Source organism: Lycorma delicatula, chromosome 1 (assembly GCF_047948215.1).
Source record: "Lycorma delicatula isolate Av1 chromosome 1, ASM4794821v1, whole genome shotgun sequence".
Lineage (NCBI taxonomy): Eukaryota > Metazoa > Arthropoda > Insecta > Hemiptera > Fulgoridae > Lycorma > Lycorma delicatula.
This window is the reverse complement of record NC_134455.1, coordinates 214,847,228-214,864,709: the sequence shown is the minus strand read 5'-3', so window position 1 is coordinate 214,864,709 and position 17,482 is coordinate 214,847,228. Positions and strand designations below refer to the sequence as shown.

Genomic DNA, 17,482 nt, shown 5'->3' with positions numbered 1-17,482 from the left:
CTATAAAGCATCCTTTTTTATAAATTAAAATTTAGTTTTTTAAGATTCATAGGATAAAGAAAAATTTCTAAGTAATACCCTCGATAAGGCAATTCATATTTCCTCTGTCTTCTGTAATCATGAAAGAAGTAACATGAACTGATATGTGCAGCGTACAAGAAAGCCAGTGTGTTGTAATGTATTTTACAAGCCTACAATAGTTTGCTGATCTAGAGAACAAAATGTTAATTAAAAAAAATCGTCTAGGAACATTGCTGATATTAATTCATTTCTTAATATGAAAATGTAAGTAAAGGAATGCATCAATTCTAAAAGGATTTAACATTTTTTATACAGTTTTTAAAGTATTTTCATTTTTATAATCTTTTAGATTACTAGAAAGTTTTTATAATAATTTTTGCTTTGTTATGATAGAGTTTTTTAATAGACTTAAAATTCTGATAATGATACTTGTATTGAAATAATTTATATCATCTCAAAACCACTTTCATTGAAACCAGTTTCTTATGCTTGTGGCAAATAGAGACTATGATAACTGCTTCATTTAGTTTATTATTATTATTCTTCAGGAAAACAATTCTGTTCAAAGTTCAGATATTGCATGCTTTTTTTTTAAATTTATTGTATAACTTTGAAGCCTGTACATGAGAATAAAGATGGAAAATTTTACAACATGAAAAATGCCATGTCCAACCAGATTTTACTACATAAATCTTCAACATGCAAAATATGTTGGAAAAATCCCAGAACTTTTTTTATTTATTTTTATAACAACAAATGTAATAAAACAAATGTAGTAAAACTTATTTGTTTAAAGTACTCCCCTTCTGAAGCACTGTGCTACTTCCACCATTTTCACTTTTGAAACAGTTTGTATTGATCTCTTTCAAGAAAAGATTTTCAAAAAACAGTTCAATTTGTTAGTGATTCATTTTGTTCAGATATAAGAATTCATGATCCACAAACCATCAGTATAAAAAAAAATATATAGCCAACATAACTTTAGTATTTCATGTGTGTTATTTTTGACCACTGTAAATATTTTCCAACCTCTCATGTGTTATTGAATTCATAAATCAGATTTCATCACCTGTTAGTAAGACTTAGACTTTTGTTAGCATGATCGTAAACTCTTGACAGATAAGAAAGAATGCAATTTCTTTCTGTGATCCTGAGTTAGAAATCGTGGACAAACTTTAAAGTTATCTGATTTATTTTTAATTTTTTTTTTTAAGAATGTAATGTTGTGACATTCTTCTGCACTTGTGCTTGTTTCCAAATTAACAAATGATAATTAGAGCACACGGTATGATGAATTTATAAAATGTAAACATAGTCACATGCATCACAAATACAGGTCAGGAATTTGTTGATTGAAAATGGTCCTTAAATTTCTTAAATCATTCATTACATTTTGCTCACTTTATTCACTAATCACTGTAAACTTGTTTCATTTTTTCATTAGTAAACAATAATTCCTAAATTGTTGGAAAATTTAATGTTTATATGCTGCTTATGAATATTAGTCATCCTGATTATTCCAAAATACATGCATCTAAACAAGTAGCAGTAGCTCACTGAATAACCATAATAAGACGATGCAACCTACAGCTGATTAGTTTCAAAGGGTGCCATATACAGCTACAACTGATAGATTAGTTTCAAAGGTTGACATATACAGTGCATCATTCATCACCTACTGGGCGGTGACTTTGTATGAGTTCCAAAATAGTTTGATCATAGATTTTATTTATATCAAGGTGGCACCATGTGTTATTTTGTTTTTTAAGTGTCATATTTTATTTTGTTTTAATTTTTCTTATAGATTTAATTTTGTTTTTTTGTTATAACTTTCATTTTCATTTACTATGTTTTTGGTAATGCAAAAACATTAAAAGAAGTAAAATGTGTCTTTTACAAATTTAAAATCAGTCCATTTGTACTTGTAATATTTATTAGTCGAGTCTAAATGTGACTGATTGTTTTTAGTCACCGAAATTAAAATATATAAGGAAGCAATTGACATGCTATCTGAATAATGAAAACAATATTTGTTTTAAAGTACTTCATAATTAATTATTATGTGTAAATAAAACAGGATCTAAGACTGAAATCAGTGACATACTAGTACCGCCATTAAAAACTGAAATTTATACTATTATTTTTTAAAAATGTATAAAATTATGTTTAATGATAGTGTACATGTTTTCTGTTATTTTCTGTTGCAATCCAGTTGTTCTGTTGTTAAATTGTTTTCCCTATTAAGTCCAGCAACTTTAACTGCATGTAGTTTTTTGTGATATCAAAATGTTCATAGTCATAGTTGTGTATGTTGACTGGCCTGTTATAATTTTTTACAATGTTTTTCAACATATGTTTTCATTTTTTATTATTTTTTAAGTCACAATGTGCTGTTACTTTTAATCATTGCATTTTCTTCTATCATTTATGTTATTTTTTATTAATATACTTTTTTTTAACTTAAAATAATACTAATAGTTTTTATTTAATAATAAATAATATGTACTTAAATAATTTAATTCAAACTTTTCTTTACATAAAGGTTATGATAAGGCAGATGTTGAGAAGCTAATGTCTGAAGGTAAATTAACAAAAGAAAATAAATCAGCTTCCCATAGTGTCTCAAGTCTTGACAAAGATTATGATTCTGACACATTCAGAAAGGTCTGTTATTAAATTTTATAATTTTTATGTTGGTATTTGTTATATTTAATTTGGTGTAAATTTTGTGTGTATGTGTGTGTGTGCGCGCGCGCATGCGCGTTCTGTAATGAAATGCTTGTTGATGTTAGTTGAATTAATGATCATGTTTATATACATCTTATTTGCACTTGTATTTTGAAAGTTAGAAAATAGAAAAGTAAATTACTTATTACATTAAGTTAAAATATTATTTGTGAATAAATAAATAACACCGAATCCATTAGTTGAATCAGTTAAAAAGTTATATTTTTATAGAATTGCTAATAGTGTAAATTACTGCTTTTTATATTATATATTTACATAGGTTGTTCTATTTGTAGGTTGTTATTTAGAATAGAGAATATCAAAAAGGGGCTTTTTAACAACTTAAATGACTGATATATTTTTTGAAAAAGATAATTTATAACAGATTTTCACTGAGATACAAATATGAATTATTTTAAGCATCAGATTGTTTTCATTCAAGAGCAGGTTAAATTATTGTCAACAGTATAATCAGGTCAACAACATCCCCCTAAACCTTTGAATGAGGATTCTGTCTGTTTGTCTTGACTCTATGTTTTTAGTAACGGTTATAATTTGTTGCAGAGGCAGGTTATTTACTAACATACTTTCACTTTTCTATAACTTTTTTTATTACAAGACAATATCTACCAATCAGAGGCAATCCATCTATGGACTGATTGCCCACTCTTTCTGTCCTACTTCTTCCCTTGTTAATTGGATTGATGCAGTGAGAATTGTATAAACTTTCAGTCTCTCTCTACTGTGGTATCATGCTGGTATTTTCTGGTAATATGTCTGATTATTTTATTCGAGTGCAGAAGGGTTTCAGTTCTGCCTTTGGGGCTGCCTGAAGGCCATGCTTTCTGTTTGAGGGTTTGACACAGTCAAACTTGTAGTTATCATGCATTGATGATAATATGGACCCTTCTTATTTTTAACATCTATATAATGTTTCTTAGTACAACAAGGGTGCATGTGTTTTTGAAAAGGTAATGAACCTCTGACATCATTCTACTAAACTACTCATTAAAATTAATAGGTGAAATAGAAGCCAGTGTTGTGGTAATTTACAAAAACTGATTACTTGTGGTGCCAAAATAATGATAAAGATTGTGGAAAAATTACTTCAATTTTTTTTAAATATCATTTTTATCTTTATATATATTTCATATATATAAACACTACTGTGTTTATTTATATGAAATTTTTATTATCTTTTCTGGTTATTTTCCAAACTATGGTTCTTTATGTACATTTTTAATTTAGTTTATTCATTCTGATTATTGCAATAAGTAATTAAAAAAAGAACTGATACTGGTTTTTGGCCTGCTAACTTCTAGTGGTAATTATTATGCTGCTTATAATAAATTATGAAGCCTGGCTTTAGGCCTATTTAGCACAGTTCATTTTTATGAAGTGTAAATTCGTAAAAAAAAATTTATTTGATTTGTTTCAACATTAATTCTTTTCTGAATTTATCATTAACAGTTTGTATTAAAAATTGCAGGGCATTTTATGACTGTTAATAGAGAAAAACGTATGTTGCCTAAATTGTAGTCCATTTTTCATGTGTCTCATCTTTGTACCTGTTTACAACATAACACTAATTACATGCTATCTATATTCAGAATAAAAAATTGCCTTTAAGATATGAAATTCTCTTTTATTTTCCGAAACATGTCACAGATTAATTTGTGAATCAAATTTTTGAGTCTGTTTTTTACAGTAGTTTGATTTTGTCTAGGAACAGGAGATGAAGCAAGAGTTAGTAGAATGGGAAAAAGAAGAGGAAGAAGCCAAAAAAGAAGGAAAAGAGCTGGAAGAATCTCGTGCTAAATCAACACCTGAGAAGGTAATTAATTAGTTTGTAATTTATTGAATGTAATTTCTCATAAAATTTTAGAAAATGATTTCAGCCTGAACTCATGATCTTATTGCATCTTTATGCAATATGAGGAAAATAACTATTTCGAATGTGTAAATGAGCACAAATTGATCAGTCTGTTGAATTTTTTTGCTTATCCTCTGGAGATTCAATCTTTAAAAGATTTCTTAGTGGGTGTATACAACTTCATTGGAGTCTATTTAAAGTTCCATTTCCTTGGACTAGGAGTTCAGAAGGTACTATAAGTGGAGGTATTTTGCGAATCCTATAATTAGTTTTACATCAAAAAAAGCTGGTATAAATTTGTCTTTCATCTCTTCTGAAATACGCCCCTTGTGCAGCATATACTACTTCTAGTGTTTCTTCCACTGACAGACTGCTCTGAGGAGATTCTTTGGCTATGTATCAAGGACTTTCAATGACTCACTTGATACCTCCTGCTTAGTGTATTGTGTCAAAAAACAGTGATCTTTTAGCTTTTGCGCAAACTAAGGCGAGAAAAAAAATTAACAGTGGACCAGATCTGGTGAGTATGAAAAGAATCTGTTGGAGGTGAAAATATTATGTATTTTATAAACTAGGAGTAGCTAGGAGTAACTGGTTAGGAGTATTGTTATGATAACTGACTACTCAGATGCCCTTGTGCTACAGTTGTCATTTGCATAAAATTTTCTCTCGGACACTCAAGAATGTTATAATAGAACTCCATGTTGATAGTCTCTTGGGAATAAATCCACATAGCATAACCATGTGTAAGTGAAAGAAAATGATTAGATTACTCTTGATTGCTCTCTTCATTCCCTCTTGTGCTCCACTTGAAGTACAAAGGTCATTCAAAACACCTTGCCCAGCTCATTGCTTCATTGCTAGATCATTTTTAAGATCTCAATTACAGCCATTCCATCAAATTTTCACACACTGATCTGAAACGGTGATCTACACCGATACAACAAACATGGAAATAGATAACAGTCGTCCATATAGCCTGTGATGTCCTTTTTCTGAGAGCTTACAGTTCTTTTATGATAACATAATTTATTATGTCTATTATATGATATTTAACTTTCAAAATAATTTTTTGCAAAGTGGTTTCCTATTGCCTTCTTCACTAAGCCAAATATACAGTGGCACATCAGTATGCCAAACCCTTTGAAATGCAGCTGATATTCAGCCTTTAAAGGAACACCTTCCCTCTGTTCATCATAGAAATGGTTGTACAGTGAAAATCATTACTCTGAGAGAAAACATTTGATTGTTGCCTCATGTACCTCAGGTACTTTATGTACATCAAAACCATATGGAACAATACTTTATACACACTGCTTCAACTTGACAGGAAATTCTTTATCTGCCAAACTAAAACACAGTTGAGTTATTTAAATAAATAATTTTTTTTAATCCAATTTATATTTTGATACCGTAGAATATTGTGTTTCAAATATAAAATAAATTATCTATTAATATTTTTACATGTTTTTATAGGTTTTAGATGTTGTACGTGCTGCTGAACTTTTGGCATTAGGAGGTAATACTGAAACATTAACTAAACCCAAATCTCCTGGAGGTCCTAAATCCGGTGACAGTCTGAAGACAACTACAATTGTGATGAGTAAACATACTTTAGCTCCTCAGTCTGGTCAACAAAACGTGAGTAGTTTTTACTTTCTCAACAGTTTGTACAAAAATGAAATCTGACAGTGTTAGTGGATGTAAGAACTATCTTGACACAATATATTTAATAATTTACTGACTTGATATTTCACAGATTATTTGTGTTTGTTTATCTAAAGAATCTGTAAATTCTTTTGTATTCAGATTTTTTTTGTATTATTAAAGTTATTAAAAAAATAAGAATATTAAACACTTCACCTGTTAATTAATGATGCAATATCAGTTTTACATCAGTACTTACATATATACTTAAAAGCTTATTATTACTTAATGGCATTTGATAGTATAAATAAAATTCCCTAATTTCAGTCATTCTATGATCAGTCATTATGACTAATGAGTACTACATCACTGAAGTACTATTAAGAATTGTGTTCCAAGAATTAGTTTAAAATTTACAGCTGATTTTTTTTTAGTTGAGATTTAAAATTGCAGTAAAATATTAGTAGATTGTTTGTAAACGATAAAATAATATTCCTCCTTCTTTCCATTACTTTTACAACATTTAAGAAATTCATATATTAATTATAAGCTGTCTGATTTCAATGTACATATGAATTTTCTGTTTTATCTGTAAGCTTTTTATATTTAGTATAGATTGTGTGTGTATGTGTGTGTGTGTTTGTGTGGGTGTGCGCGCTTACTGTTTTATTAATTGTGATATGTGTTATCAGTTTAACTACCTCTTAAGCAGGTGTGTTGATATCATGATTGTGTTTTGTGTTATTTGGGTTTATCATTGTCATTTATGCCTCATCCTTTATCTCAGCATTATTTCCTTGTTTTTAATTGTTACCCTTTCCTATGTATCTATTGTAAATGTAGTATTAACCTTACTTACTACATGCATGTATCTGTGTTCATGAACCTTGACTTTTGTTTGTGCATTTATCTTTATTTTGTCTTTTTTTTATTAACCAATTATAAAACATAATTAATCAAACAGTGTTTAAATGTTTGAGTTATTTATTTTTTCTTAATGTTTTTCTTAATAAACTTTTAAATTGATAACTAATAGTGTATTTCATAAACTTATGAACTATATAATTTTTTATAATAATTATGGAGTTAGAGTGGGATCTTGCATTATTATCTTAGATTTACCAATAGAATGTATTTTTACTTCCATAAACACATTAGCAAAAATAAGATTTGTATTTTCTACTTTTGGTTCTGGGTAAAACTTTTCCAGGAATATTTACTTTTGTAGGGATGAGCTTTAGATAAGGTAGAAAATTACAGAGGGGTGAATTCAGTTTGTCCCTTTTCTTACTATTTATTTACAATAATAATGGGAAGCTTATAATGTGGATTGTGTCTGGTTGGATTTTTCTTGATTTTTTTATAATTATTTTTTTAGGCAATTTCACATACATTGTGGTTTTTACTAGTTGTAATTTTTCTGTTAGAATGCAGTTATAACTTAACTTTTATATTTAGGGTTGAATTTGATTTAATATTGTAATATGGATAATTTAAAATGTTGTTGGAAAATTACATAGTTTGTAATTGTTTGCAGAACCTCTTTTCTAATAAAACAGTTATTGTTATTATTGGTGTAACTAAATCCATTCATTTATTTATTTTTATGATTGTACTGTAACCAAAACAAACTCTTTTTTTGTGATTGTTTTTGTCTGTTGACAAGTATTTGAGCTTTTTACACAAAATACTATTCTATTTCTATTAAACTGATTAATGAAAGACTGAACTTTGATATAAAATGAGAAGATACTTGATGTACAATATTTTGATATCTTCATTTCCATGTATTTTATTTACTAGTTTCTTTTTAAATCTTATCACTATGTCTATAAACTTCTAATAATTCCTTTGCATTTTAAATTTACTACTTCTTAAGCTAAATCAAGTTCATTCAGTCTTTCAAAAGTTATTGTTTTCAAACGATGTTATTTTTTTCCAAAAGTCGTCATTACCAAATAAACTACATGGTAATGATTAACCTAAAGAGATTGGTTTAGAAATGATCATAGAGTTCATGATAACATGAAAATCTGTAAATGTCATTTCAGATTTACATAATGTTTGGAAGAATTTTTTTGTTTGTTAATTAAGAAAAATCGATTACCTTACCTGTAATCAACTAAGTTTACATACATGTGTACCTTTGCATTTGTGTGTACACACACAAACAATTATGTTTCTTTTCATTGTCAAATATATTTTTATAAAAGAATGGGTATTTTTTTTTAATAATGCATTGTGAAATTAATTTTAAATTACTAATTTAGATTAAGGTTTATTCAGTGCTAATGTAATATCAGCCATATTAGGACATAAAGTTTTTCTCTATTTGTGAAGTAGAAGAAACAAGTAGCATATTGATTTAATAAATCATATAATTTAAAAGTGTACATTTAATATGAGAACTGTATGCTGATTAATGCTGCATGTGTTTACTTATGTAAAATCTCCTTATATTGATGTTTTGCACCACTATTTGTTGAAAATTTACTGTCTGATTTATGTGTGAATGGATTTATTGAAGTAATGACTGAATTAAATTAGAAAAAAATTAAAAACTTTTTCTGTCTTATATTTTTGTTAATCTTAAAATAAGAAATTATTTAGAAGAATCAGATAAGTATTTTAAAAATTCAGTACAAAAAATATAGCACAGAATATAGTAACAAAAATATATTGCTTGTCTTAAGAATAAAATTTCCTACCGTGACTGGACTTGTATAAATGTATAAAGTTTATAAAAAAATTGTTTTACTTTCTTAGTAGTGAGTGCTTTGCAATTATTTTATTTTTGTTAGTACAGTCTAAAGATTTCCTTTAAATTATAAGTAATTTAATGATGTCAAGTTATTTAAATATATTACTTATGAAATTAACATTGTAGGATTTCTTGATTTTTCATTTTATTAAATCCAGAATTAAATGATTTCAATAAAAATCATTAAATAACATAATGATTAAACATGCATGTAATAAAATTACATGCCTGTTTATCTTACAGATACTTTTTCTATTTATTGTAGTATTAAAAAATAAGTAGACTGCAATGCATTTTAAGAAATACTTGTTAGATACCTGTAAAAAAAATGTGATGTTCACCTGAAAACTGCTGGTGTGATTTATAGTACCTTAACCTATTATGAACTGCTTAGGTAATTACAGTCAACAAAACTATTTTTATTACAAGAAATAATAATTAAATAAATATAAAGTTTTTTAAATAAATAAATTAGCGTAAATTAAAAAAATCTACACGTTTATTGTACTTTTCAAGATTAGTAATTATTTGTTTGAAATCTGATTCTCAAGTTATAATAAACCTTTAATTTATGTAAGGTTTTATTGTGAAAGTAAATTGAGATCTAATTAATTATTAATACTGCAGATAGGCTCTGATACATAATGTGGCACTTATTTTATAACCAGTTCTTACTATTTAGATTAAATTATGTATGCATTTATGAAAACTTGTTTTAGTAATGTTTTTCTTACTTATCTATATAGTAATCTTATAAGAAAACAAATATATGATGTAATTTTTTAGTATATATTTTTTTGTACAATTTTAATATATTGAACACGTGGGCAAGTTTTTATAATTATGATTGTATCTTTGTATTTAAAAAAAAAAATTAAGAAGTCCTTTTTTAAATTTATATCACCACTTAGCAATTATTTTCTTAAACATTAATTTTACCCGAAAGCTTCCTCTTGAGTTAAAAAAAAAAATCTATTGAAAGGAATTTTTTTAATTTTTCAAGAACAAATAGCCCCACCGTTCAACTTTCAATAAGTCTTCCACAAGTATAGAAATAATCAGTTTTCTCATGCTTATTTATTTTACTATGTATCATAAAATTAAAATATGAATGCTTTTATTTATAGTCACATCAACAATTAAAAGTCATTAGTGACATCAATGTAATGCAACTGTATCGATAAATTTGTAGTCTTGAACATACTTAGATCGACTACTCCTGAGACATGTGGTTAATTGAAACCCAACCACCAAAGAACACTGGTATCCATAGTCTAGTATTCAAATCAGAATAAAAGTAACTATAAGTAAACTAAAGTTTGAACTTGAGAACATCGACTTTGAAATTAGCTGATTTACAACAATGAGTTCGCCATTAGACCAAACCAGTGGGTTAAAAAGAAATTACTTTATAATAAAAATACCAATAGAGCTTAAAATGGTAGAATTGAAAAAATGAATTGCTTAACTTGACCAGCATAGCTCAGAAAGATTTGCAATTCATTTTAATTGTGTTTAAAATTTTTTTTAAGTTTTAATTCATTATAATAATTTTTTTAAATATGTATTGTGTTACACAGTTCAAAAATAAAGAAACTTATAGCTGAAATTGTCAGTGTAGTGGAAAGAGCTTATAAAAATTATTTCTTTGTGATTAGAGTATATGTATATGGTTTTTTTTAAAATTATAATTTAGTTCAATTCAAATTTATGAAATTTCATTAAAAATTGCTTTATTACTGGCTTATAAATTGTATAATACTATTAGTATAATTTCATTTACGTATTGAAATAAATCATATTTTCATATATCGCTAACCCAGTATTTATGTCACTTGTCACTTAGACAGAAATCTTTATAGTCATGTATACAAAATAAATGGAATTGACTTGACTTACAAAATAAATAGAATTGTATAAATTATAAATAATTAAATGTCAAATGAAGAATGTTATTTATCGGTTTAGAGACTAATGAGATATCAGTGAATAAACCTTTATTTAAAAAAAAAAGGTTTCTTGTTGAGGCATCTTTTAATTAAATATTCTTAAATTTCTCTAAGCTCTACAGAATTATTTGATTATTCCTTTTAGAAAACATCAGTTTTGGTACTTTTTTTCATGTGTGAGCATTAAAAAATTTATTTTCTGTCTCTTCTTATAATTTGCAAATTATGATATTAATCTTAAATTATTGAAATATCATTAATAGTTAAATTTTGATTGTGCTCGCAACCTCTAAATGTTATATTTTAATACGAATTTAAGTTCTTTATAATTTAGGGATATTTCAGTTTTGAATTCTGGACTTTTAAACTGGTTATTTTTTTTTTTCTTCTTTGTACTTGTATTTGACAACTAACAATGAGTTTATTTGTTTTGAATTGGGTTTCTGTGGGTTTTTTTTTTTGAAAAAGTAATTATCAGAATGTTCGTATCAGACCATACATTTTCCTATTATAGTGAATTAATCCTGTACCACAAGTCCCCCCATATCTTGCCAGAAAATATTCTTCCTTTGTAACTTAATTGATTGTTTGTTGTTTTCTTTCAATCTTTGCCGATCACACTATCACACTGCTTCTCTCTAGCTCTGTTTTTTCCTTAAAAAAACAGTTGTTTTTATCAACTTGTTGCTTCCTGCTCTCCAACCTCTACAGTCATTCAAACAATTTTAGTTTCTTCTTAGTCATTTAATTTTTTTTTTATTTGGACTTGAACTTTTACATTGTCATAATACTGTCACTTCTCTGATTCAGACTAAATTACTACACCTAATATACTTATTAGAATTTTTGTGTAGTTCTTGCATTTTTTCATGTCCTTTCAGTACCTAGTTTCTTATTACATTTGTGGGGATCTGCTAGTGCTTATGCACTATCATATGACTCAGTCATATTATACATTGATTTCTTCACCTGGATTGTTTCTCTATTAACTTACATATTTGCTGAATTCTTATATATTCATAAGAGTATGAATATGGTAGAAACCAATACTCCTGTATGATATCATAAACTTACCTTAAATAATTCTAAGTCCATAAATACCTTAATTAAATTCATCCGAATCTCTCTTTTATTTTTTGCATGTCTTCTGAAATTTAACATATTGAAAATTTTGAATCAAATTCTCAAAAGCCAAACTCATCAACCTCCCAACTCACACAGTCATTCTTATCCTGTGCTAAATTTCAAAATTTTCTTTTGGATATGATACAACATGACTCTGTAATAGTTGCAATGTGTTTTATATTTTTGTTTTACTATTCTCCGTTATACAACATTAAAGCTATGAATAAGACTTAAATTTTTTTACTGCTTTAAAGTAGTTACATCCACATTTATTTATTAGATATAAAATGCATGTACCCCTGTTACAGAAATGTTTTTTTTTTATTATAAGATGATGAAAAAATACCAGACTCAAACCACTTTTAATGTGTTTTTTTTTTTTAATTAGATTTATTATAAAAAGAATTTTTATCCCTTTTCTTATTTACTATTTAAAAAAAAGAAAAGAAAATTGTTACAGAGCCTACCCTGCAGTTGATATGAACTCATCCGCAACCACGTATGTTTCATCATTGTTTATTAATAATTTGTGCTTTAATTAAATTGAAATAATTTTTAGTGTACAAAATATCTTATAATTCTTCAGAAATTTCTTAAATAATAAATTCTTCTTATACTTTTAAGTTTTTATTTTGTTTTTGCTTTTATTGAAAGCATGCAAATGTATATGTATTCAATTCTGAGTTGATTAATGTTTATTCATTATCTTATTTGTTAATTATTATTTATAAGTGATGGAATGAACATTTTGTTATGTAATAACTAATGAATATGATGACATTTTGCTTTTGTAGTTTGATGTATATGACTTAATGAATTATTATTTTAAAAAGTATTTATTGTTATTAAAGTTTAAGTTTTTATATTGATTAAATTATATGACAGTTGATTAAGAAACTATTTAAAAAATAACAAAATTTGTTAATGGTTTTTTTTTATATATTAAACAAAACAATAACTGCTCTTGATTTTTGTTATTAGTTTATTCCTTTTTCTAGTTTGTATTGATGAAATAACTTTTTTTATTCTATACATTCGGAACTATTTTTAATTTCTATTCAAATTAAATACTGAATTATTTTTGTTGTTAGAGCAGTAATACTGATTCCTTTGTTGGCATGTAATTTTTACCTTTATATAATCTGTTTATTATATTTTTTAATTATAAAATTTTTCAACTAATAAAATACATCAACAGTATTGTTAATTTTAATGTTTTTAGTGCATACGAAGTGCTACCTTGAAGATCCCCTGATTTTTTTTAAAAATAAAACTTCTTACCTAAAGTTACATTCATCAGTGTCGCCTTGAAAATTGAGAACCTGTAATAGTGCCTTCTCCAATTTCTGGAAGGACTTTTGAAGCCTTGTTAATTTGGACAATCTCTTCAGAGATTGCAAGTCTGCATACTTTCAATTTTACTTTGTATCTGGACCGGTAAAGTCATAGCATCATATCTCTGTCCAGTCAGGGAGGGGAACAGCTATTATAAATGTTAGATTCAAAGTATTAAGAGGACAGTAAGCTTCTTTGTATCGTGACATTTTACCTCTTGTCCGGTTTTTTTTTATCTGACAGTTATGAGCTTTATAACTTTCAATTATTTCTCCTATAATCTTAAGTGTTATAACTCAGTTTTGTGCAAAAATTTCAAGCATTGAATAATTTGTAGTGTAACCCAATAATTTAACTGATGTGTGTCCAAGTTTTAAAAGCTTTTACATTCAGTCACCATAATGTACATTCATAACACTCGAACTTTATTAAAGTATTTCATTGGTTTCACCTGTGTACCCTGTAACTTAATAAAAACTATGCTAATTCAACATGACATTATTCTTTTACATCTGACATTTTCAGCTATAAAAAGATACAAAGAATGTGACAAAAAAGACAAGAGGTACTTGTAAGGTAGCTGAACGTATAGATTGAGATTATTGCTGTTCAGAAAACTAACAGAGGATATTTGTAGTGAATTAGCTCTGTTAGATAGAGTACTATTACTGGTTTTCCTGCAACAGAATGATTTAAAATGTGGTTGCACCTCATCAAATATATACTATACTTGATTATTGCTGACCAAAAAATACCTTCCTTTAAGTTTTCATATTTGTATCTCTTAGCATGGACAATTTTTATTTCTAAATTTATTTATAAATGTGTGTGTATATTTATATATGTACAATAAATATATATATATATACAAATGTTATTTATTAAACTGCTGTGCAATGTTTGTTAAAATAATATTAGTTATCATACTTCTGAAAGTTATTTCTAATGCTTAAAAAAAGGTTATATATTTGATCTTTTCTATATACCATAGAGTTTTATATGCCATAGAGTAAAACATGGGTTACAAGAGTAGTCAAAATTTCCCTTATGAAAAAAAATATATATTACGAGATCTATAATTTATTCAAATACAGAAATATAATGGTTAAAAATGACCTTTTTAATGTCTAGTATCGATTATGGAACACCCTGCTTTTAGCCACTGTAAGTCTAATCTAGAGAAAGATACAATACTACCATCCACAACTGAACCTCATTGCATTTAAGTTAGTTCTGAAAATGTTTAAAAGAGATCTAAAATCACACACTGATCCCATACTTCTCAATTTTATTTAATTAAACACTACAATTGATCAAATCAAAGGGTCTTTTTAGAACAAAAGCATGTCTATTGCAACCTCTTTAATATGTCTTTTATTCAGAAAAAAACTTTTAGATTTTGTTATAATCTCTGTAGTTGATTATCCCTTGTTCAACAAATCCGTTCTCCATGGCAGAGTGATAACATTCGGGGTGATAGTATTTGGGTTCAAGTTCCATTCATGACATTTTCCACATACTTCAAAATTTATTTTCATTCATCAGAAACTGTTGTCAGTGTCAGACTATTGTTGCTGTATAATTAAGTAGATTTACAAGAAAAAAAATCATTTTTATTATCAGGTTCACTTAGTTCTCTGCTATCCCAAAATAATTAAAAAGATATCAAATATTGAAACATTAGCAGATAGTAGTTCAGAAGATTAGATTAGATTTTTTTCTTATTAATTTTTAATTGTGGTTACAGTCAAGCAATAAAGTTAAAAAAAAAAAAAAACATTTTGACCTGGAGGTTATGTGAATTTCCCATTTACCATATTTTTGAGCTGGTTCATAATTAAAATTTGAATCAGAACTAGACTAAATCAATTCATGATATCATTAAAAATGGATTAGGCATTTAGTAGTGATGCTTCTACAGATAAGAAGACTTAGATTTATGTAAATGAGCTTAATTTAGCAGAGATAAAAATTTAAAAGTTATAATTCATAGATTGGCATGAAATGTGAAAAACATTTTTATAAATCTAAATTTATTTGGTATAATGTGGAATTGTGTATGCAGATGATCTGAAGCTATTATACTACCACTGTTTTGTCAATGATGTGAAAAGGATAAAGGAGATGAATAAATTTAAATAGTAAATAATTAATTGTTTACTATGACGATCAGTGATAGTAACTGCTGATGATAGATAACAATAGTTGAACAGAATTTTTACATTAGTGAAAAAAATGTTCACTGAGTTAGTTTGGTTCATTCCTCATTAAAATTAGAACATTTTGTGAATCTATTTCTTATAAATTTACTTTCAGCCATTTTATTATTATTAATTACATACTTAGTCGCACAGGATCATTACTAATTTTTTCGATACCCCATTTTATAGGCCACTGTTTGAAGCTCATCATAAGCTAAACATTTATCTGGGTTTTTTTTTTCAGTTCTTTTAAGTGGTTTTTATTTATTTCACTAATATAATTGCCTCTCATCCAGTGAAGTTAATCGGGTGAAAGGGAAATCTTGCTTCTGTTTCTTCCTCTGATACTTTCAGTATCTTTGTTCTGTAGGGTTAATTCTCATGCTTTCACTTCAGACCTGTATGCATTACTCAGTCACTATAACCTGAAATAGTATGCATATCTTATAATTAATTGTTATAAGACATGGATATACAAGAAGAATACTGTAAAGCTAATATATTTATTAACTGTGAATATAATGTCATATTTAAATTTTAAACTTATGTATAACATGATGAAACAGTGTATTGAACTTTCTATTTTATGGATGTCTATTTTGAAAGTTTGTAATAATGCTGATAAAATCGATTCTGAAATCTAAGGTTAATTATCTATTCTGATAATCTTAATAAGTTTATATATAAATATAAGTGAGAATTGAAAGATCCTAGGCGTGACTTATTCAAATAATGCTTAAAAGAAATGATACTATGATACTAAAATCTATATTATATTTTATAATAAAATACTCATTTTACCTAATTATTATAACTAAAGGAAAAGTAAAAATTCAAAACTAACTGGGAATCAGTTGTTTAATAGAATGTACTGTAGGTTTAATTTTTTTTTTTTTTTTTTAAACCCTAGATTATAATTTAGAATCTTTATACAATATGGTTCAGGATGTTCTTTGCCATAATGATCTGATTGTTTAAAATTATGTTTTTAGTGTACACACATTGTATCTTTGTGAGATCATTTGTTGTTTACCATTGTAATCCATTTATTACCTTTTTCTTCCCTAACTTAAGTTACACAGTTCATTCAATAAATTCATTCAGCCTCATGTTTTCTATTAACTTTGGTTATCAGTGACTACTTCTTCCCTGTTTCATCGATATCTGTCTTTTATTTGATCATACATTTTCATACCGCTTTTTAGTATTGTGTGTTAATCGCTTTGCTGTTTATTACATGATTCAAAACAGCTGTTTTTTGTGTCATTAAATCCAGCTTTAATGTTCACTTCTGTTCCCTCTGACATTCGAAATTTTTGTTGCTGTTTTTATTATTGAAAAAAAAGATTTATCATTCTATATTCTGTCTTGTTTTCATTTATCTCTAAATACACCCTACACGCTCTTTTAAATAAATCATTATTCCCTTAGTTCTTATTATTATTATTATTATTGTATTATTTGCATCACCTGATCTACCTTCCCTTTTTCATTTCTACTGTACACCCTATCTATTTAAATTATAGTTTTAAAAAATCTGTATTACTTGTCTATTGTCATGTTAAAAAGAGGCTTGATTTAAGGATAATTTTTTAGACAAAAAAATAATGAGAACTATATTTACCATTCTCTGAAATATTTTTGTGTAATTTTTTGAGTTAATTTTTTTTTTGGCTCATTCCTTTTCTAAAAAAGAAACTATAGAATTCTTCACTGTTTTAATTGTTGTATAAAAATCCTTAAAATAGACATGTTTATTAATTAACCATTATGATTCTCTGTTTGCCTGAGCATGTATCAATGCAATGCATTTAGTGCACTTCTATAGTACTTTTAAAGTTGA

The 17,482-nt window shown here is 26.8% G+C and overlaps 1 protein-coding gene across 10 annotated transcripts in view; it reads left to right on the top strand.

Annotated features, from left to right (window-relative positions):
• The window catches only part of LOC142328405 (protein lap4-like), a 492,228-nt gene that overhangs the window by 377,019 nt on the left and 97,727 nt on the right, over nucleotides 1–17,482 (top strand). For 9 of the 10 annotated variants that reach the window (XM_075372138.1, XM_075372147.1, XM_075372166.1 and 6 more), the window contains 3 exons: nucleotides 2,564–2,685; nucleotides 4,475–4,582; nucleotides 6,098–6,262. In XM_075372138.1, the coding sequence (XP_075228253.1) occupies nucleotides 2,564–2,685; nucleotides 4,475–4,582; nucleotides 6,098–6,262 (395 nt within the window). The remainder of the gene's footprint in view (nucleotides 1–2,563; nucleotides 2,686–4,474; nucleotides 4,583–6,097; nucleotides 6,263–17,482) is intronic. The other variant, XM_075372123.1, reaches the window with a different exon arrangement.